Below are 23,248 nucleotides of genomic sequence, written 5' to 3' on the forward strand. Positions count from 1 at the left end.
TGTGACATAAGGGACTGACCGGTTTAAAATACCTGAATTACAGGTACAGAATGTCCAATAAATGGGTCAATAAAACTGAAAATATATTCATCTTCACCATGGTAATATGAATATATACAAACATAACATGGGTAGTAAATCATGAGGTGTTTGTGACCCGTTTTCGAACTTAATTGTAACATCTGTTTGATGAAACGTGATGATTGCACACTAAATGTTTGAATTTCATGTGTTTTTGTGCATGAACTCAATTCTCAAATTCTTACAGCATGTTATTTCCCTGAAACACCCCCTTTTTTGGAATAGTATGATAACATTGACTGTTTGTAATAATAACGGTAATAATCAGGCTCAATGTCTGGCAGTGCAATCAGCTTCACAGCTCTATGTTTTATATTAAAGTGTAATACTAAGCCAGGGGTTGGCAACCCGCTGCTCTGGATCTTCATTCGAAGTCATGATATATTCTGTGTCAACGTATTGTTAAATTAATCAATCCCCAAAATTTGTACACCCCCTACCTATATTGTGTGACGGTAGATTGTGCAGGTGTGACTACAATTGAGAGTAATTTCCATATCCTTTTCAGTAAAGTCGTCTTTATCACACTCTGCATATGCTACCTCGGGGCAAGAGGGGACACACAATGACCCATTGTTGCAGCAGTGACAACAAAAACGGGAGGCGCACTGCACAAAGTGGTGGTCTGCAGGGGCTGGCACAGGTTAACACCAAGCTCTTTGTGAGGCACACAAAAAAAAGGTTAGAGGCGGGACTTAATCTTCTCCATTGGTCCAAGGCACAAGACAATAAACCACAGGGGATCTAGTTTTATAATAATAATACTATGTAATTTCAACATTTAGTGTTGAAAAAAAATACTCAATATCCCAGAATGTACAAAAACCCTTTTATTTCCAAATACATCATTGCTTCACATGACAGTGAAGAAGAAATGAATACCAACCAGTGACATCAGTTGCTGAAGTCTTACAACACAACATTATGTTGCCTGACTAAGTTTTCAATGAAACATGTACAGATTTATAATAATAACGAGAAAATTACTTTGAAGAACTATACACACCTGCAAAAACTGGTGCATAAAAACAGACCTAATGTGTAAACATATCGCTAAGCAACCACTTTACGCTATGTGACTTTTATCCTGTCCAAGCAACACCAGATGTAAAGATGGCAAATGTTGCATCCTCACTCACTCACTCACTCACTCAGACTCTCTTAGAAGCTGCAAAAGGATTTGGAGCACAAGGACAAGGTTACAGGCTCCATGTGGCCATCGGCGGTGTAATGCTACACTCTCAATGTCTCAGACAATATTATGCCTTATTAATCATTGACTTGCTTGCTGGTTTTAGGTTTACTTCACCGGGGATTATGTTCACAGTGGTAGTGGTAACGACACAACAGTTTATTTAAGGCATAAACATACAATACTGTATGGAGGTTGTCGTAAAGATACTCTATAGATGTGGTAAAATACAACCAGGTAGTACTATAAAAAAGTTTTCATGATATCCCTTGCGGTGGGCATTGTACGAATTCAGTATACAGTGGATCCCCGCACATTTGCGACACATCAAATTTGCAGACTTTTGTATTTGTTTTTATTTATTTCTCTGAAAATAGGCAATTTTTTTTCCAGTAGAAAACACGTCTCATTCACCCTAAGCTGGAAATACAGGTAATATACACCACACATTATGTCGTCATGCTTCACTGGTAATGTTTTTTCGTCAAGAATTGTTCTGCGGTCCTTGAACGCACCATAGTCGTGTGACGTGAGATGCAAAAGTGAATAAGCATCATGGCTAAATGATCAATTACAAGATACAAGCAGTGTGGATTCTGTCGACCGGGCTTGGAGAAATGATTTGGCTGGCCTGCTAGCCTCTAGCGCACGGGTGGACTTTGTGGTTCAGAAGACAAGTGACAAAGCCTCAAACGGACTGGCTGACTGATGCGCATATGGCTCCCTTGAACAAAATGGCCGTCCCAGCACCATGGATCAAGGGGCCTTATGCACAGTGCTTGTTCTGCATGCGGGGAAGGGGGGGTGGCTGTGATGCTGCCAACATGTTCCCTCTGTCTGTGTTTGCGGACACCAGCAATTGTTGTGTGTCTACAGTGGCATGTTCGTGTAATGACTTCCCAAAGCAAGGCACAGCAATGAATATAGAAATAAATTGCTGTCAATCAGCCCATTATTGATGAGCCGAATCCCTATGGTCAGTCCGCTCCCGCTCTAGGACTAGCATGATAACTAGGCTAAAGGACTGTTCATGGATTGTCTGATTATTCATTAGTGGTGTGTACCTATACATGATCTCATGGTGTGTGTGAGCAATGGCAATTGAAGAGATAAGAGGAGGGTTCTGGAGCGGAATCTAATCTAATAATTAAAACAGTTGCTTTTATTGCAAATGTTGATCCAAAATCGGGAGCCCGTTTAGGGGTGGGACTATTTGCAGGGATAGCAGGGATCTACTATACACGTAATAATTTGTTTTTCTTGGCATAAAAAAAGTCACTTCTGTGCAAGATTACCTTTTTTTAGAAAAAAACTAAATTGATCTTTTGCTGTTACTCAGTAAATCCATTGAGCCATAAAAAAGTACAAGATATCTGAAATTTGCTTGCACTCTCAAAATTAAAAAATTCCCTTGGAACCAAATGTTAAATCAGGATTGAACATTGAAAATTAACCAGAAGGAAAGGGAGGGGGTCATGCTTTTGTATGGAATGGAACAGTTTTCTGCTGCCCCATGCCCGCAGCAAGAAGCAGCGGAGAGGAAGACACACAGACAGCCATTCGTCTAACAGCATCTTTACCCTTTAGTTTGTCCGGAGTTGGTAATCTGCCAAGAGATGTAACAGCAGAGCATTAACACACAGCTTTTGTCCGTGTCATCACTCCTGCACATCCCATCATTGTCAGCATCAAATCCTTAAACAAGATTAACACTCACACTGGCTGTAGTACTGTCTCACTAAATCAAATACCCGATAATTACTACTTTCCTTCGACAAAGGTGAAAGGAAAGACATTCCTGGCAATGGTTATTCGAAACACCAAATAGCTACGTAAATGTAATTCTTCAGTCATGGATTGTTTGTTATTTTTTTGTGGCTGGTACCATGAAAGTCCGCCTCTAGCGTGAAGACAGCTGGGATAGGCTCCAGCACCCCCGCGACCCTCGTGAGGATAAAATGGATAAAATGGATGGATCTCTTTCCTTATTGGCAAATTCTATTCTGTAATCTATTGTGGATGTTTTCCTGGGTGTACCTGTTGGACGTACACCAGTGGTTCAATTCTTCTTCAGGACATTCCAAATGGTTGTGCTGGCTATGATCAAAGCCTTCCGGTACATTTCAGACATTTTTGATGATTTTTCAAGGCACACAGAATATTGTGTAATTTGTTTCTACCTTTTTCCATGTTTTAGTAGTCAGCAGTATAATATAGGTGAGTTTCTGCAGTCAGCTGGGATAGACTCCAGCATACACTTCCGACCCAAATGAGGATAAGCGGCATAGAAAAGGATGGATGGATTGTACCATGAAAGGTATGTTTCCTGAAGAACACAATGAACACGACTACATGGGATGCCTAAAAGCACTGTTTCTTGCAGTACTCTATTGACGCAATATTTTGGTTATTATCAAGAAAATTATGGAAATACTCTTAAATTATATATACTAGGGTGACCAAATGTCCACATCCCGTCCAGGCTGGAAACAAAAAGGTGCTCAAAACCAATCTGCTTGACGTTTGACCCAAACTATCCTAACTGTACAATAAGTCATCAACTTGACTTTACAGCACGGAGGTGTGGTTTAACCAGCGTCCGTGTGTGTGGGTTGAGTTGAGTGAAATGTGACTATGGGTATCTTATTGCCACAGCCAGCAGTAAGATAACACAAACAATAAGCCTTCGCCGACACTCCTACAAACGTAATCTTTCTTCTGAAAGCCACACAAAAGCGCCTGTTGGCGATTCAGCCTCCGCAGCTCCTGACTTGTATTTGACAAAGTCGGGTAATAGATGTGATGGATGTATGAGAGTTTATTCGTAGAGTGGATGGCAGGTACGAAACCTAATGATTTCTGGCAATGGTCCCGTGGAAGTACTGTGTTTCAATCTCCATATCATTTCCATTTGTCCCTCATTCGGACTGATGAGATTGATGATGAAGATGAGGGTTTTGCAGCAGGCTCGTCAATATATTGTATCTTTCAAGTGCAGTGTGTCATCTGACCAAAATTCAGCATGGCTGCGAGTATCAGTAAGTATCCAAATTAGGGGTAAATTACGTATTTTAATTGTGTCCACACTTTGTATCACATAATTGTTTTTTAACAACAAACTGAAGTAGTTTGGAATCATTCATTCATTCATTTTCTACCGCTTATCCTCCAGCTGTCTTCAGGCGAGAGGCGGGGTACACCCTGGACTGGTCGCCAGCCAATCACAGGACACATATAGACAAACAACCATTCACACTCACATTCATACCTATGGACAATTTGGAGTCGGCAATTAACCTAGCATGTTTTTGGAATGTGGGAGGAAACCGGGGTACCCGGAGAAAACCCACGCATGCACGAGGAGAACATGCAAACTCCACACAGAGTTGGCCGAAGGTGGAATTGAACCCTGGTCTCCTAGCTAACCACTCGACTGCCGTGCAGCCCCTAGTTTGGAATCATTTTATTTTAAAAAAAAACATGTTTGCTAACTGTAACAAAACTGAATTGAATAGGTTCTGTTGTACTTAAGTGTGTTCTCACCTCCACTTTGTGTGATGTAGCGCACCCACGGCAAGGCCTGGTAACCACTCTTCTCTATAATCTTCAAGTAGCGTACCTACGGAGTACAAAATATAACCGAAACATGTCAAAATGGAGCCAGTCAATTTAAAAACAGTACTGAAATAAGGATTTTTCATTCCAGGTGTGTCCAAACTTTTTGGAAAAGTCAGGGGTATTCTGACACTATTGATTTGGTAAAACGGCTTCCGATTTAAAGACAAAAATGTATGTTAGCTTTGTGTGATAAGTGACAAAGCACATTATACACTTGTTATTACACAATTTTGCTAATAAAAAGATGCAAACCGCAAATGAACACACCTGAATGCCAGACACTGTAAAATAGGGGATTTCAAAGTTAACAGTGATTGGTCTTTTTGCCTCCAGCTCCTCACTCTCCACACTGGGTAGCCCAAAGTGTGCCCGCATCAGGTACTCCTTCCCACCCTTTACAAACAAAACACAGAAAAGGAGAGGATAGGTCACAGCTGTTTTTGAACCGGGATGTCAGTACAAGGTGCAACATCATGGAACAGCTCATGATTATAAAAGATCAGCTTTGGCATGTGTCTGAATCAGCTTAAACACGCCATAGCGATCAAACCATAAAGCTGGTTAATCATTGTTCCCACATCCGCATTTGTACATAATATCATCAGTGTGTTCTGATGAAGGGACACATCCTTCATTAAGTGCTAAAGCATTTGTCACATACAACTTGGCGTTGCTGGGTTTCAATCACGTTACCCCGAGGCAGTCCTGGTGAGCAGACATAAGCTACGGCCACGTACACACACACTGCAATTTTGTGACTGCATGAAGACTTAAAAAAGTAGTAAAAGCTATTATGGCATCAGAAAAATGTAAATAATGCTTATAATACAGGGTCAGGCAAAATGATCTGACACATTTGTAGGTTAAATAAAAGGCAAATAAAGTAAAGAAACAAAAAAGTGTTTTTATTTTCGAAAAATACATATAATGCCATTTTTTTCATATAATGCCATATAATATTTTGCTTTGTTTCTTTATAATGCCGTTGTTTTCCGTTTCTTTTTCAGTTTCTGCCTTGAATTGGACTGGTGAGCATCGCGCTTTTATTGTGGAAACGTTTATCAAAACAAATTGCAACACAACATTTGCACAATCTTGGTAGAAATGTACCAGCTCGAAACACCATCTTGTTATGGGTTACCAACTTCCGATACTGGATCTGCATTGAAACGAAAATCAACTGGCCGACCTCACACCGCCAGAACTGATTTAATTTTTAAAACATAATGAAACAGAATGGCATTATATGTACTTTTCGAAAATAAAAACACTTTGTTTCTTTACTTTATTTGACTTTTATTTAACCTAGAAATGTGTCAGATCATTATGCTTGACCCTGTATGTCAATTTGCATTTTTACACCAAATTATTGTGTGTATGAATACATTCTTTACATTCGTTTCGCTTCATCGTTGTAGCTCCATGACCAATTTTCAACCAGATTTTACGCACTATTTCCCAGGCTGATAGAAGCTAGCCAGCAAGCCTCACAAGCTGACAACAACTGGATGTTATGTCACGTGAAACCCAGTTTTGGTTAAGATCCTGTGTACTGTTGGACTGCTGCACAATCAGAAAGCTACCTCACACTCCTGTTTCCTAAATGATTGGACTTGTACCATCAGACGAAAAAAAGAAACCTACTCATTCAGTATATTCATTCGCTCACGTGACCTCATTCAATTTGTGGGCACATAACCAAGTCAACTTGAAGCAAATGAACCAAGGCGAGCTCATAACACTGCAACCCAGACTTGTACTGTATAGCACTCCTGAGCATAATGTGTCAACCTCATTAAAAGACTATTAACAATGAGAACATTTCCATGTTTAAATTCCTAGTGTATGTCAAGATAATTCTCTGTGATCTCACACTTTGCTTCTAAATGCACATAATATACTTTAAAGAATGAAAGATGATCACGTCCCGCACTAACAGGAAAAGATTTGATGTTCCACAGCACCACGTTCTTCTCGGGCATCCACTTGGCGCTGCCCATGCTGGTCTTGAACTTTGGTGAGTCCGCATCATTGGGCACTGGCACAAAAATGGACACATTGTTGGCAGTCGACCGGCTCTTAAACTGACTCCGAGCCTGCGACAGAAAACACAGGGCATCCCAAAAATCATTACAGATGAGGGGACCATGTAAATGACATATACACACATTCCAGTACGGCTGTCCCTATGCCAAACAAATGGTGTCATATCCCACCAATCCATTAATTTTCTATGCCGTTGAGGTTTTGTAGCAAATACTGACAAGGTTTCAAAAGGAGGGACTACTAGTGAGTGGATAAAACCTGAGTAATGTTTGTGTTCATGCTTGTGCATCATTTGTCATTACCTTCACCTTGATCTCGATACGGCTGTGGGAGAACCTCTCTATCACGCTCTCGATCCATATGAGTGGCTTCACCTGTCACAGGGAAAGAAAGATTGGACAAGGTTAGAGGGGTACGTACAGAGCTGAACAGCATCACAACACACATTACCAATTTGAAAAAAAAGATGATAGTATGCATTGTTGAAAATATGTGCTTGACATGATGAATGCGGTACATTAATGCACTACGACCGATGTGTGTATGTTTGTTTGCTCACTGTTGTGTTAAGACGGTAGGACATGAGCTCGCTCTCGCCGTCAGGGGGAATGAAAGAAATTGTCCGGTCATTCTGGAACCGCGACAGACGGACACACTGATGAAACTTCACGTCCTCCAGCTCCACGGTTTTACTCTTGTCTCCTGAGACACACACACACAATACACATGAACACACAATGCACAAAAAAAAGTCAGAATCAAAACAAGGTCGAGGTAATCAAAGAACTATTTGGCACCTTTGTCTTTCTCACAGATACACAAGTACACAGTCAGAAAAGTAAACTTGCCAACTAACCGAAATATTATAACAGTGTGCCACCATCTGCCTTACTTATATCGATTGTTATTATTTAGCTGTCGACAGTCTTGACACAGAACACATTTGTATCAGAAATACTGTCACTAGCTGTACAATAATACTGACTCAGCAATATTCAGAAGAATAGGTTTTTTAATATTCCAAATGTGCCACTGTATATGAGGCAGTGTGACCAATTTCCATCACAGCAATCCAAGTTCCATAACAATGAGACCAGCTCTCTGACATCAATACACTGAAAGCCACAAGCTACCCACTGACATTGGTTTATATAGTGTATATTCATATCGCTCACACTAACTGCATAATTGTTGTTGTCTCAAAAATCCAATATCCTTTTTGGATATCTTTCTAACAAACATTCAATAAAGTCTTGGGAATATTGAGCAATATATGTCAATATATGTCAATTCCAGCAATTTGTCAAAAGCCGTCCCTCTCAGTACTGGCCATTTGGATTATTTTTATAGATTTTTCAAAGCACACAGAGTATTGTTATGTGGCTATTGGTATATACAAAAAAAGTTTTAAACTCTCATCTTTAATCAGGAGGTTTGTTTCTACCCTTTTCCACTGTTTTGTAATCTGCAGCATTGTAAAGACTCCTCTTCTTATTATCTTAGTAATGAGCAACCCATATTAACATAAAAAAAAACTCCAAAAGGGTCAGTGCCTCACCAGCCATGAACCTCAACGCACGTCACTGTTACAGAGGATAAATAAATTGACATTTTCTGCTGATCAACCGAATCTGAAAGGTTGTGATCGACAAAAATCTGCAGACTGTGTCTTCTTGTAAAGACACTGTCTCTCAAGAGTAAATTAAAAGTGCAGGATTACTGCAAAATGCTGTTAAAAAGTGACCTCTTTAATGGTGCCATCCATACTCAACTAGAAATAAGCCCAGTGTTCTCCTCTGCTGTGGTTAATGGCGGGTGCTGAGTGGTGGAAAACTGCTGTAATGACTGTGGGCCAGTGGGTCTTCAGCTAAATCCACTATTCAAAGTCAGCTAAAACATGCTACACCTATTTTTAAAGAAGAATGTGTACATGTGTACAGGCATGCATGCTGTGTTGGTGTGCATGTTTTCAATCGCTGATTTTGCTTAGTTTTTTGCAAGCATACTGTATGTGCAACCTGTCTAATATGTGACAGAATTGTCTGCGATCATCTTCTCTGGGAGCTCAAGCAAATCGTAGCAACACTTTTGAATTGATTCTCACTCTTTCTCTGTTCCACCCGATGTGTTTGTGTCCATCACTTACCCTCACAGACATTGAATATTCTGCCAAATACTAGAATGAAAGGTCATTTGAGACATTTTGTCCCTGCAAGGTCCTACGGGGCCATGGAACGAGCCTGTACATGTGAGCACAAGTCAGGGGAGGGATGAAAATGTTACAGTATCCCCTGTGGTTATGATTTGTAGTTCCTCTCACCTGGTCCCATATATTTTCATAATACTAATACAGCAACGGAATAACCAGAAAAACATTGCATTGTCTACAATGATATTCCACATTTGACTCAACAAATGTTGCTAAATCTCGGAACTTTTTACTGTAAAACCTAAGACGACCACAAAAACTCCTAGCAACCAGATCATTTTTTGGTAGTTAAAAAAAAAAAACATATTGCAAGGATAAGACATGCCTGACAGATACAGAACTTGCTTTATTATTTTATTTTATTATCCTGACAGTACTGTTAATATGTTAATATGACTGAGCTTCCTGTCTTTCTAAGCCTCATCCAGAAGAGGGCAGTGTTTAATGATGAATTATGTGAGCTGGCAGCAATACAGTACAGTGAAAACATGAAGATAAATATGCGCATCAATATTCTGTTTCTTGTTTAATTTTTCAGTGTCATCATTGTTATCATTGATCATTTACATTAATTATTATTTTTTCACATGTGTCTTATTAGCAAAACACGTCCGAGCAGAATATTTTGGGCAATCCCAATGCACTTTTTTATTTTCATGACTGTTGATTGGTGGGAGGATTAAGTTGAGCGTAAAAAGACATCAAGGGAACGTGGCTAAAGCTAGAAATACAGGAAAAACGCATAGCGTCACAGAGAAAGTTAACTGTGAACGCAGCGTTGCAAGGACGATGGGAGTTACAACTGAAAGGCATTTACATAGAGGGCGAGTTCAATAGGAATGCCAAGAGGTTTTACTTACTCCCTGTGATTTCAAACAGCACTTTGTCATTGAGGCCCAGTCTGAGTTCAGGCATCCCTGAAAGGATCACTTTGAGCTTAATGGAACCCACTATTTCACTTCGGAGGACACTGCCAGTGGCGCTTACCTGTAAGAATAACATATTGTAATACATTGCATATTATTAAACACCAAAATACCCAAATCAACCAAGAAATTCTGGACCATGTCTTTGTGGGAGTAATCTTAAAATGCATCACTGGGTCATAAAAGTTATTTTCCCCCCACTGTATACACAGGCACAGGGAGAAAACGCAACCTCAAAGTTTTAAACCCAGAAACACACATTTAATGAAAATAAAAAAAACATGTCCTCACCAGTAGATTTACTGACTCAATCACATCCATAAAAACTTCATTCTTCCTGTACTTGATGCCCTCTGACCTCCAAGACACAGCATTGGTGACAGTAGCAGGAGGTCGAACGGCCCCGAGCTCGAGCTTGTGACCTTGCTGGGTAATGTACCTAAAATAAACAAAGAAAAACTATTAACACTTGGCCAGTAACCATGCAGAACAACCTAGTGGGTTGCAGCTCTGATTAAAATGTAATCACCTTATTGAATATTCTTCTTGAATAGAAATAATAATTTGGAGCTCAGCATCTTCAAGTGTATAAAAGACGCTACAGTATGCATGTACGAGTGGGGGAAAAACTTATTCTGTTCATCCTACATGCAGATTTACATATTTATACAATACACATGTGTATTGCATGTGTCTTGACACAAAAAGTCAAGACTTTTTGAGAGATCAAAGGCACTGACAGGTAGCTCTGGGGTCGATGTGTGGTTGCTTTCTTTTTGCTGATTGTTCGACTGTGCCCCGATATTGCTCAGAAATGCTAATGACTTGAAGGGGAAGTTGGCAGCGTACTCCCAGATTAGCATAATAATAGGTGTCAAAAACATGCATGCACACCCATTATTTTAGTGACATTCACATCACTGATTCACAAACTTTCATACATTTACTGTCACCAGACAGAATGTGCTATATGATGCAAGTAAAAGCTTGTTTTTGTGGTCAGGGCATGAAAAGGTCAGAAACCACAAAGTAGTTTCTATGTGCATGTTTGTGTGCACAACAGAGACATGAGAGCGGTGCTTTTGAGTCTAACAGTCTCAAGTGTTTCTAACTGTAGGTGTCATTGGGCCCACATAATGTTGAAAATACCATTGTCAACAGGATGTTCATCAGTCCTCTTGAGAGATGCAATCAATATCAAATAATCTAAATATTCAAGCTTGTAGCTACAAACATAGGACCAAATGTTTTTTCCAACAAATGTTGACATTGTTGAACAAAAGTGATGCATATAAGACTTGTTGCTGTGGTACTATAGGCTAGCTGTGGCACAAACAAAGCCTTTAATTGGACAGAATTGGCTCTTTGAGTGTAAGAAAACAGAAACAACCCTGTGAACAGTGAGTGCATGCTTCAGGAGGAGTCACTGCAGCTGCCGCAGTCCATTTAGTCCCTGGATAAAGCTCCATTATTAATGCAGCTTAAGTCATTAGTTATGCGTCACTTAGTGGAAAATAATCAACAGAACTAATGCACCATAAACTAAGTGACTTTTCACTAATCAACAATGGCATCACAACTCCAGGGTACATTCAAACACAGCTATTATTGCCAAAACGAAGCTAGTAACAACAAAGTTAGTAACAGTCAACAGTAAGTATTGTGTGTCAATATTTACTTTGACAACCACTTTTATCTTGTACTGCCTAAACTTGGGCAGGTTGCCCAGCTTATTACTCGAATCCACAACTCAATGAGTGGTGGATGTTAGACACCTTGCGCTTCCCCACATTCAGCTAGAGGAAACCCTGCAGGAGACCTGAACCAAACGGCCAAGCCATCAGCTTCACATTGAGCTTACTCAGCCAGACAGCTGTCATCTGGGAGGTGTGTTTGGGGTCGTTATCATGTTGGAAAACCACCATTTGGCCCAGTTTCCTAATGAGGGGGATCGTGTTCTGCTTCAGAATGTCACAGTACATGTTGGAATTTGGGTTTCTTTCAATTAACAGGAGCTCCCTGTGCTGGCAGCACTCATGCATCCCCACACCATGATGCGCTCATACACCTGACTCACTTGTGTTATCGGCTTGTGGAAACAAAGGCGTCGCTTTTGTTTTTTTTTAGATCAAACTTAAAGACCACACAGGATGCAGCGACAAAAGCAGAAACAACCCACAACATGGAACACATACAAAGGGGTACATGTATTAGGAAGCAGAATTTCTCCTTATCTTGGATGACTTTGAGGATTAAGTCCCTTCAAGGATATGTAAGCTAGGCAGGTTAGGTTTCAAAATACAGTGGAACCTTGGTTAGCGTCATTATTCATTCCAGGAGGTCGGACTTTAACAAAAAAGGACGTTAACCAAATCAATTTTTCCCATTAAAAATAATGTAAATCCAATTCCAGAAAGCCAAAAATGTTACTACAAAACACGCTTTTATAGTTTTACAATTATAGTAATACATATAGATAATATAAATTGTGAACCAAAGAGATAAGTGAACATGCCTACCGATGTTTTGCAATTTATAATGCAGTTATAATTAGAATGTGCTTTTCTTACTCTTGAAGAATCTTGCTGTCAGTTGTTTGTGGGAATCCAAAATCCATGATTTCGTCCATCAGTTCATAAACAGTCACAAAGTTGTCACGGATACTCTCCTCCTCCAGCTCCTTAAAGTATTCCTGAAACACCTATACGCAGAATTAAGTCAGCACAGTGCGCACACAAACAATTCTAAAAGCAAAAAAAAATTTTTAGGTCAGCATTAAGGTTTTCTTTTCTTTAAGTGGTGCTGAAATCCATATCTAAATACATTTAAAGAAAGGGCACTCTGTTTAATAATGTATTGTTTATGAACCCCTAGCTGTGCATTGTTAACTTATATGATGTTAGCTGAAATGAAATATTGCATGGTACAACACTAAACAAACACAATCATACTGGTTGAAAGTGTAAACCACCAATTGTGCTTTTTATTTTTTTATTACTTATTTCAATCCCAGAAAAGGGGCTGAGCGGTTCAGTTCTAATGGCAAATTCTACTTGATGTTGAAAAGATACAAACCTGGACAATTCTATAAAGGAAGGAGTACACCAGAGCAGCATTTGCATTCTTTTTGGTCATGGCCACCACTGAAAAAGGGGTCTGTTAAGAAATAATTGTTCATCTAGGACGTAGAAGTGCACAGACAATTTCATAGCACATAACATTTGAAAGCTGCAATTAAATTAAAGCAATTGGGAACATGGCCACAGGGAAGTATAATGGCTCTGATGCCTAATGTAGTGCACTGGGAATAACACTTACAAGCAAAATACCATGCTGAATTAATAATATTTCATGAGGTTTGACTGTTAAAGGGGACCTATTATGCTTTTTTCCATTTTTCTGACCTATAAATGTTGTATTATTGTGCTAAACAATGCCAAAGTTTCTGATAATGAGGTTTGCACATTTGGAAGTGAGCCCTGAAAGAAGTTAGCTTCAGAGAGTAATCCAGACTTCTTTATATGGGAGTGGTCGTGGGTTGGAATAAATTAAGGCCGTTTTGGAAATCCAAGGAAATGCAGCTGGAATAGGTGCAAATTCTGGAAGATCTAAAAAGCTTTCTGTTTGGGTTATTGTGTGTAGCTGCTCTACAGGAGTCCACAACTGAATACAAAAGACCGGAAATTAGCATAATAGGTCCCCTTTAAATCATTTGCATTAAAAAAGGTTTAGCTACACAATGTCGTGAAGCTAAACCAAAGCATACTTGAGTTCCATTTTGTACTTAACCCATTCTTTTCCAACTAAAATCCCTTTTAACAAAGCACTGATGTGAAATATTATTTTTCCTTGGATACAGTAAAGATTGTTGTGCTTGATCCACAGAAAGTGCGATGAGCCATGGGTGACCAGCGGAGTCATCTCTGCTTCTTCCTCTCGCTTCATTAAAATCGGCATGAAGTGGTCAATCTCATTCATATCCATGTTTCCCATGTAGTTACGGCAGATCAAGACCTGAATGCATCACATAAAAATGAAAATATACAGGCAGAGGACACCGTGAGAGAGGCACAATAGAGTTATGAAATATTTACAACCTTGGTTGAGGTTATACGTAGATCTGAGCACTCAAGCTTTAAGGTGCTTCAGTAACCACATGCTTACTAAGAGCACTCAACTCGGGACAGACGAGATGATCAAAGTTCATCTCAAAAACAGACCAAAAAAATTTACATTTACATCTATGCCCGATTTACTGTATGTGAATGTATTCTTGGGAATATTGATCAATTTGGAATTATGATTTTATACAATATTATTTTCCAATATCTGAAAAATATTACATTACTTTTAAAACTGCATATCTGTTGAAATGCCAAATGCTAATCATAAGTCTGATGATATTACAGTGTTCTTTGCAAGCTTTGTTTCCTCATTGACAACCAAAGATGGATACAGCATCTAGCATGTTAGAAATAGACGACCAAACCAAACATCAACCACATGCACTGTGTACACTCAATATTCTGGATTCTACCAAAAGAAAGTTTCACAGAAAAAAAACGTCTGTTTTTACCTTTGTAAGAACTGATACACATTCAGTGAGTCTGGATTTTGGTTGTATTGTGGACATACAAAGTACCAGAAGTACCACAAAATGATCAAAGCTCCAATGCTTGAGGGATCGCAGACACTGTCCCATTTTTGTAATAGATGAGGCTGTGTTGCACAGGGGTCACATGGGGGGTAGACGCAACAAAGAGTAAAGGAAATAAATACAAAACGAAATACCAGGAAAGTAATGTAGTCTGGAGCGGAAAAGAGAATGAATGAAAGAACAGGTCACTGCTCAGCTTCTGTAAGAGAGGTCTAAAACTACAAGGCAGATAGTTTGGGGTCACAAGAGAAGGAGAATGAGAAAAGGACAATTCTTTACATCAAAAGGAACTGTAACACTGCCTGGGAACAGGAGAATGACTTCCCAATTCTGGGAAAGTACACCGGGACAAATAAATGAAGTACCCTAAACTCTCCACTTTAAATGAAGCTAAAACAAATAGCACACATTTGACTGATATTAGTTCTGAAAACATTTGAATCACACTTTTAATCATGTTACAACAAGCATGGAAGGGTTGCGTTCAAAGACAACACCTAAGGTTTTGAACGCCTGGGCAGTACGGAGAGCACACTGAGAGCCCTGCTCCAATTATGGAGGTGCCCATCATTTATGTCCATTATATGAACCAATAAGTGAGTTTATGTTTTGCACCAATGTTGATTTACATTGAGTGTAGTGATAAGAATATACACTTATTGTTTTCTTTACGTTTATTTACTAATAAAGATCTAGATGTGATGATCGGAGTGTCCGTGTATGCACATCGGCAAAATGAATGAGGCAGGGTTGTTCCGAGGACAAACAGAGAGACCTGTCCAGTTTATATAGTAAGTAAGTAAAACTATGTAAGAACTATGCCACTAACATGACTGTAAACTGGAATTCACGAAGTCCTGAGTGTGTTTCACTCCCACTATACTGCCCCTGGCAATGAGATGATCCCCCAGCTCATTACAACTCCAAGCTTTGGTTTGAACAGACCCACTCATTAAAAATGCAATAAGAAGACAGTGGGAACAAATGGGGTTGTGCCGATTCCAATAGCCTGACATTTCAGTTTTCACAGCGGGTGCCAGCACAGTGCAGCCTGCAGCCCAGGATCTCCAATAGAAGGGGGTAAGGAAGTGGGGAAGAGATTTGGTCAGAAAAGAGAGCGTGTGGGGAGGACTGAAGGTGATGATACCGACATTACTGACTTGCCCTCGAGCAACGACAGAAAGCAGGAACCTTTGATCTGTGCAATCAAAAATCCAGATTATGAGGGCTTGTTCGTTTTTTACTGCTATGTTTTTAGCAAGTGCATACATATCTTTGCCAATTTCTTTTACTGTCCTCAAATAAATGAAGCTAGGTGTAGACAGATTTAATTGAGTAGTTTTTCCGCTGCATTGACAGCATATACATCTAAAAATATGCGTTTCTGACAGAAATACAGAAACCGTCTGTGTTTATTATATGGTTCGTTGTCATAAAAGTGAGTGTGAATGATTGTCTATGTTTAGTCTACGTTTAGTTACGTGTAGTCTGCCTTGTAATCCGTCCAGGGTGTAAAAAGCCCAAAAGCCCAAAAGGAAGCATCCTGAAGTTGGGCAAAAGGAAGTCAGCATGAATGGATGTTTCCTTCAACGTTTCACTCTGCTGTTTTTCAATGGGGGTGTAGCATAAGAATGTTTTGTAAACAACAGTTTAAGTTCCACCCTCCTAGTAGCCTGCAGTTGACTTGGGCGATCAATACTTGCAACTTGATTGTAACTGAACCATGGCATTTTTTTTTAGAAATATTTGTTTTTTTATTATTTTTTGGGTGCTGTTGTCAGTCAAACTCCAGCATGCTCAAACCACTTCCAGAATTCCTGACTATATGGCCAACATGCTAACCACTAGTCCACCGTGCAGCCAAGAACAGTGCATTTATGCAACATGTTTGACCCCTATCTGCTTGAGTCTGATGACTGTGACGTTACATTCAACACAGCACTCACAGTGGACAAACATTCACACTGCAGGGTATGATGCCCAATTCAGATGTTCTTTTTTTTGATGTCTTTCATATTACCAAAAATATGTGACTTGTTGATGTGAGCACTAAGTATGTGGGAAGTGATGCGGATCACATCTATTTCAGTGTGTTTAGGGAAGTAAAGATTACAGCATTTTGCGCTCCTCTGTGTGTTTGTGTAAATTTCAAGGATTTTGTGTAACAGGAGTCAATATTTCCTTAACCAAAGGATCCTGCACAGCAGATTAAGTACACAAGAGCGCATGCATTTTGGATATGGCGGTTTGTGTGGAACTTGCTTAACTTTATCAAAGTCTCGGTAAGGACATTACATGTCTTTTGATGAATAGGTCAGATATATGCGACTCAGCCGTTCCTACTGCAGCGCATCACATACATATTGGATTTATATCCACATACAAATAAGGCCTGAGTCGCATTTGAATCAATTAATCAAGTCAACCACTATCAGTGACACAAACAAACCAACAGTGTCAAAGTTGTACAATTAAAAAAATATATTATTATCGTTGCAAGTCTGTAGATTTGATCAATTTTGTGCATTGTTTTCAAGGGAAAAAATATACTTGTGACACAAAACAAGTTACAATATATCACATTTGTTTTGACAAAAAAAGATCTTCTAAGTCAACTTTTTGCCATTTGAGAAGCCTAGCATTGTCAAAACAATAATCTTAGTTTAGTCACTAACTATGATGGTCATTCATCAGAATGCTATATTAAGCTTCAATATTTAGTTAGAAACTTTGCCATATGACACATTAGGTGGGCAGAATAAGCGGCATGGCTGCTCAGAACAGGTCCTCTCTCTGGCTAGCAGAACCTGTTTGTCAAGTTCTCTCTCTTCCTGACACGTCTGTCTTTATTGAAGACAGAAAGTACTCTTTATTTTGCAAGGGCATACAATAACTATTATATTATTCATGAGACATGCAGAACTTAAACATATGTATTTCATTGAGCAGGTGTTTTTAGCTCATCTTCAACTTGCCCCAACAAGTCCAAACAAACTTACCTTCCCCTTCAGGTCCAGAACAAATATCGCTGACGCCGACATTGTCGTTGGTGATAAAAAAAAAAAAACAAATCCAAGTACAAGAACCAGGCTTCTAACGAGCGGATATGCAGTTGGAAGTGGGTCACTTGTGTGGAATAATTTTAGCTCCCATCATCATCCTTCCTCCTCTCCTCCAGTCTCTGCCCCAGTCGTTTTACAGCGCTTCCGCATAAAAGTGTCAAGCTAACCGTTGTGACAAAAAACTAACTTCCGGTATATAGTTGCTAATCATGCATCTTAAGCTAGTTACAAATTCAGTAGCGTTTAGTTTTCAATAGTTGTACTTGCACCACTCATTTTTCATTTAAATGAAAGAAATTATAAGGCATATTGGAGCAGATTTGTACTACGGTGCTATTTGAAGCAGTTTCTGAAAAACGTTAAACGTCAACTTACAACGGAGAATTTGATTTTACTGTGAAGGCACGTGTTCCAACTCTTGGGAAGTGGTTACTCCTGCTTATTTCAGCTTGACTTGCTGTGTTTACTCTGTTGACAGCCCCTTGCAGAGTAGACTGGCAGTGCGCTCCCATCAATTGGATGGCCTCAAAGGATCCCGAACGCTTCATGGGCTTTTTTTTGTGAGAAATCACAATGAATAAGTATTGTTCTCGCGATGGCAAGGTGAACGGTCAGCATGAGCAGCTCCTCCACACAAAAACATAGACATATATTTCTTATTCATATATTTTTAATGGCAATATGATACAATAAATTATGTAACAATTGTAACCAAATACATTAAGATTTTTTGTTGAAAAGCGGGAGTGACTATAGGTCGGCAGTTCAATTGTTTATGTGGCAGAGGATGCCACTCTTTCTAAACCACATTGAATTCAGTTTCATCCATTTCATCCATTTCTTCCTCTGTGCCCTCCATGTCTTCTGCTTCTCTTTGAGCTCTCTCTCTTTCACTTGCTGGGATGTAGTTGTCCTCAATGAAGCCGTCATCATCTTCAGCACATACAGGAAGGTGAGGGTTCATTATACGCTCCCCATGCATGTCAAACTCCACTTCCAGGCCTGAACACAGACCACTGCTATGTCATGTCTGACATGCCATGGCTGACTCCATGCAGTGTTAAGGTAATGTCATGTAAGGTAAAGACCGCATAGAGGACTGACCTGACGATTGCTCACACTGGTTATGTGCGTCTTCCTCTCTGAGCGGAGTGTGCCGGTAGCTGGCCAGGTAGCGCCTGATCACTTGACACTTAGCCACGACGGCCATGATAATGGAGAGCAAGATGGCGGTGGCCAGGACAGCCACCAGGAACTCCCATCTGTGAGAGCTGGACTTCCTTGTGTCTGAGAAAGAATAACAAATAAATAATGATTTGAATGATCCTAAATAAAAACAACATGACTTGATAAAGTTCGCTCACCATTTGGAGCTTCTGTAGCTGTGGTTAATGTGCTATTTGACAATGCGTCCATCCGTCTTTTGTCTTGTCTTCCCTTTTTAGACTCAATTTCTAGCATATGTTATTGTATGTTATTATATTGCATAACAATATCCCCATGTCCAAGCTGACAGTCACTGTTGTATCTAGGGCTAGATTTTGCAGTTCTTCAATAGGTCAAACACACTGTATGAGATGCTGCATCTTCTGAGACGAGGGAAGTAGTGGGTGTTGTAACCAAAAAATTCCAGTAGAGGGCAACGTTGAGTCACAGTACACTCTTGAGTGTAGAGTTTTTCCACATCTGAGTAACACGTCCTCTTGTTTTAATCAGGCTGAGGAGCATAAAACAAAATTAGTGGAGATAAAATCATTAACCTTGCCATGCATCTTTACTAAGACATCATTTCAAGAAAGAGGGGGTGTTCCTGTCCCAAACTGGGAACCAAATGCAATTCTTCTGAATTATGTGTGCAAGTAAATACATTTTTCATAACTGTGTCAAATGCAATTACCTAAATATTTCACTTAGTTTGAAGTGTGCACAGATTCCTTGCATTCAGAAATCCTAATTGAGTTTGAGTTGTCAGGAGCTCCAGAGGATAAGAACCACAACAGGAAAAGTGTGTCCCCAAACAGGAAGGCTCGCATACAGTGTAACCTTTTTCCTTAGGTCATGATAAATACTCGCACAACCCCGACATTGTTTGTGTGAACATATTTTATTGTGTGTGTGCTACGACTTCCCTTCACCACATAAGACAAGAGCTACTTTATGTTGATAGCGTTTATAAAATAATAGAATTGCAGAAACACGCACACAGTTTCTTAAATATGTTTACTGTTATGTCGTTACGATTATGCTGCCTTTTTATGTATTCGTTTTTTGTATCGATTTTGAGTTCCAAAATCTGTACAAATGTTGTTGTGCTTTTGGTAAGCACAACACTTCATTAATAGTTGGACCATTACCCGCTGACACAGGGACGTAATACAGGCTAGCAGCGATAAACCTATTAGAGAACAGTAATTATTACATTCAGTACGTATGCTGGTAGTGATAAACCAATCAGAGAACATTACATACAACATTACATTCTGCCACCATATGTGAATGGATTGCGGATGCTTGGGTTTGAACTGTTGTCCGACAATGATGAGAGGGAACCCGGCATTTTTGATGGCCAAATTGTTCATTTGCTCAATTCATATATAGAAGATGAGAACTTTGATGGATTTTGGGGAGAAGTTCACCAAAAATAAGGTGAGTGTATTGTTAAATATTACCATAAAGTGAACTAAACTCAACTAAACTCACTAGACTGTATGTTTTAGCATGCACCTTATAATACGGTCTGCCTTGTGTATGTGTTAAGTACACAAATAGACCCCGTAATTAACACTGCACCTTATAATCCGATGTACCTTATGCTGCAGAAGATACGGTACCATTTTTTTTCTCTTTAAATTTAGTTGGTGTGGCATATACAGTACACTGGTGCTCGGAAATGACAGCACAAAGGTACAAAAATTTTGTCTACCACTATGAGATACTGTAAGTATTATGGCTGTCTGAGAATGGCACTGAAGGTAATTACTGGTGTAATTAATAAGCCTCTGGTCCGACATTAGGAATTCATGTGTAAATGTTAATATAGCTGTCATCACTGGGATGTATATTTTCAACATTCGGTTCCTGATGATGCACATTTTCCAGATCTGGACACCACTGTCAGTGTTGTTAGGACAAGAAAACCCCTTTACATATGGTTTCTGGTGCTTTGGATGATATTTGCATACTGCAAGTCTTTATGTTGGCTCGCTGTCAGGATGCAGGCCAACAAGCTCTGTTTATGTTCATGCAGTGATTTCACATTCAGCAGGGAGGCTTTGTCTCTTTCGGGTTCTTCACGCAAAAGGAGCATTTTCTCAGACACGTCAATAAATCAGCATTATAGTCTATCTGCCAAAGTTTTGACGTGATGTTTCTGTAAGTCATTTTGTTTACTTTTGAAATGAAAATAGAGTATCTCCAAATAACTCCAAGATAATTTTTCATAGCATGAATGCTCTACCAGCCATTAGGCCTTTTTCCTCTGGTCCTCTCCAGCTATTCTCCTCGGTAGGCTTGGCTGTAAACAAACCAACAGGGGCACATTTGTCTCTTCCTGTTCTGTCCACACAAAGGCAAAGCACAAAAGAGCCACACGCCAGACGTTAGAAGACTAGAGGAAGAGAGAAGATATGAAGTCCAGATTTGTTTGCACTCGACACATATGTTTGTACAGTATATGTACAAGTATGTGAAAAGCCTACAGTTCTGTATTTGTCTACAAATGTCTATTAGTGTTGGGATGTGTTTTGAGATGGGAGTCATTTTTGTGTAACTAATGATGGCCGGGGTGTTGAAAATATTCTTTCTTTCTGCCATCAAACAGTATGAAACATCCTGATAACATTCTGAAAATGGTATATAATGCTAGTATATAATCTTTTTAGCTGTGCACTGCATTATTCTCCAAAATATGATGGCAATTAAACATGCATTTCACATCACAAATATTGCTTATCAGAGCTGACACCGTCTCTCTCTCTCTCTCTGTGCAGCTGCAATTGTATATTGTCAAACATCACAGCTAATACATCCCCCAGCCGACCCTCACCCCTGAACTTCACTGAGCAGCAAAACAGGACTCCCCTTTCCCATCTTATCCCGCTGCCAAGTCCAAGTATTTTCATCCTGACAGTGGCATTTTTTCCCCCCCAAGGACAATCTCACACAGTCAACTCCAATTTAAACATCTATTCAAAATAATATGGTTAATATAGTTAACTTGGATATTAAAAACAAATGGAAACCTTTGTTTTTGCCTGTCAGCACCAATCACGAGGCAGTAAAACACCACCCTGCGTCACCTGCATTATGACCAAATATGACATTGGTTCAACTGTAGTTTAGTTCCAGTACTTGTAGGTTTAACATTTTAAAATTCAATTTAAAAAACTAAATAACTCAGGAACTGGAATGTAAAGTCACGCAATGTTTTAAGCAAGCTTAAAGTAGCATTATATTAATTTATAGTAATTTCACTGGAATGATTAACTTTCAAGCTCTGCTGTTTCCAAGTCGTCTTACCTGATCACTTGGAATTCTCATCCTGCCGGAAAGAAATGATGCGAGGTAAGCCGGCTCTCAGGTTTCACATTCACTCCATTTTTCGGCTTGTAAAACGGACAAACATTGTGCAAAGGTTGAGAGAGGCGTGGCCTGCAGCTACTTCCCTGTGAAGCGCTGTTAATGAGTAACATGGGGACTAAGGTGTGCTCCCGCTCACCTGCTGTTTTTTGATCTGGTCAGTCCAGACATTTTTTTTGCGTTTATTATATTTATAGATATTTATTCATTTATCTGTACTGTACTTAACTGAACTTAAAAATGCAAATGCAACAAAATGGAGAGCATACAAGCGTATTCAAGAGTCAAATTGCATGTTGCATAATTGCATACATTTGTACATATTGGTAGGTCTGCATTGAAATGAAAGCCTCTGGCCTCAGTTACCGACACCCCCCAAGGGGGCCCGCCCCACTATTTGAGAAGCACTGTTTTAGTGGCTTAAAGTAGATAGAGTTATATTATGAGAATAAAGTTGTGAGTACTTCAAGAAAGTTAAAATGAAACAAATATTTTAAGCATTTAAAACAACAGAAAAAAATATTAAGACAAAAAAAAGTTGCATTTTAATGAGAATATTTTGTAAAGTAACGTAATTTTACAAGCATAAAGTTGAAATAGCAAAGAAAAAAATAGTTTTAAAAAGTCATAATATTACGACAAACAAAATAAAGTTGTATTTTTTTATTAGGTTGGGGGGAAAGTTATTTTATGCAAATAAAATAAAAATATTATTGGAAGACAGTCCTAATACTACAAAAATAAAATTTACAAATATTATTGGAAGACAGTCCTAATACTACAAAAATAAAATTTACAAATATTATTGGAAGACAGTCCTAATACTACAAAAATAAAATTCATTCATTCATTCATTTTCTACCGCTTTTTCCTCACAAG

At 39.2% G+C, this 23,248-nt stretch overlaps 2 protein-coding genes across 2 annotated transcripts; both read right to left on the minus strand.

Moving 5' to 3' along the window:
* Nucleotides 1-872: 872 nt before the first annotated feature.
* On the minus strand, nucleotides 873-18,031 carry ap1m3 (adaptor related protein complex 1 subunit mu 3). Its single transcript, XM_058073270.2, has 12 exons — nucleotides 17,729-18,031; nucleotides 13,930-14,086; nucleotides 13,148-13,215; nucleotides 12,643-12,773; nucleotides 10,364-10,511; nucleotides 10,007-10,133; nucleotides 7,497-7,639; nucleotides 7,240-7,311; nucleotides 6,829-6,987; nucleotides 5,159-5,284; nucleotides 4,817-4,892; nucleotides 873-2,879 (listed from the first exon to the last, which is right to left on the minus strand). Exons 1-12 carry the CDS (start codon nucleotides 17,768-17,770, stop codon nucleotides 2,857-2,859), a joined length of 1,272 nt encoding a protein of 423 aa, XP_057929253.1. The 5' UTR covers nucleotides 17,771-18,031; the 3' UTR covers nucleotides 873-2,856.
* A 523-nt stretch (nucleotides 18,032-18,554) lies between these two features.
* Nucleotides 18,555-22,395, minus strand: lg4h1orf210 (linkage group 4 C1orf210 homolog). The gene is made up of 4 exons (XM_058073686.2): nucleotides 22,310-22,395; nucleotides 19,156-19,508; nucleotides 18,896-19,078; nucleotides 18,555-18,793 (listed from the first exon to the last, which is right to left on the minus strand). The coding sequence occupies exons 2-4, from the start codon at nucleotides 19,250-19,252 to the stop codon at nucleotides 18,591-18,593; spliced, it is 483 nt and encodes a 160-aa protein (XP_057929669.2). The 5' UTR covers nucleotides 19,253-19,508; nucleotides 22,310-22,395; the 3' UTR covers nucleotides 18,555-18,590.
* Nucleotides 22,396-23,248: the final 853 nt, after the last annotated feature.

The sequence above is a fragment of the Doryrhamphus excisus genome, linkage group LG4, assembly GCF_037039965.1.
Source record: "Doryrhamphus excisus strain RoL-2023G ecotype Guam linkage group LG4, RoL_Dexc_Guam_v1.1, whole genome shotgun sequence".
In the NCBI taxonomy this organism is placed as follows: Eukaryota; Metazoa; Chordata; class Actinopteri; order Syngnathiformes; family Syngnathidae; genus Doryrhamphus; species Doryrhamphus excisus.

Coding starts and splice junctions, on each gene's coding strand:
- ap1m3 (XM_058073270.2), bottom strand. CDS start 17,770: ATGTCGGCGTCAGCGATATTTGTTCTGGACCTGAAGGGGAAG. Junction 10,512..12,642: donor GACAGCAAGATTCTTCAAGA/GTAAGAAAAGCA, acceptor TGTTTATTTTAG/GTACATTACCCAGCAAGGTC. Junction 7,312..7,496: donor CCTACCGTCTTAACACAACA/GTGAGCAAACAA, acceptor TCCCTGTGACAG/GTGAAGCCACTCATATGGAT.
- lg4h1orf210 (XM_058073686.2), bottom strand. CDS start 19,252: ATGCTAGAAATTGAGTCTAAAAAGGGAAGACAAGACAAAAGACGGATG. Junction 19,079..19,155: donor AGCTACAGAAGCTCCAAATG/GTGAGCGAACTT, acceptor ATTCTTTCTCAG/ACACAAGGAAGTCCAGCTCT. Junction 18,794..18,895: donor CCAGTGTGAGCAATCGTCAG/GTCAGTCCTCTA, acceptor GTCTGTGTTCAG/GCCTGGAAGTGGAGTTTGAC.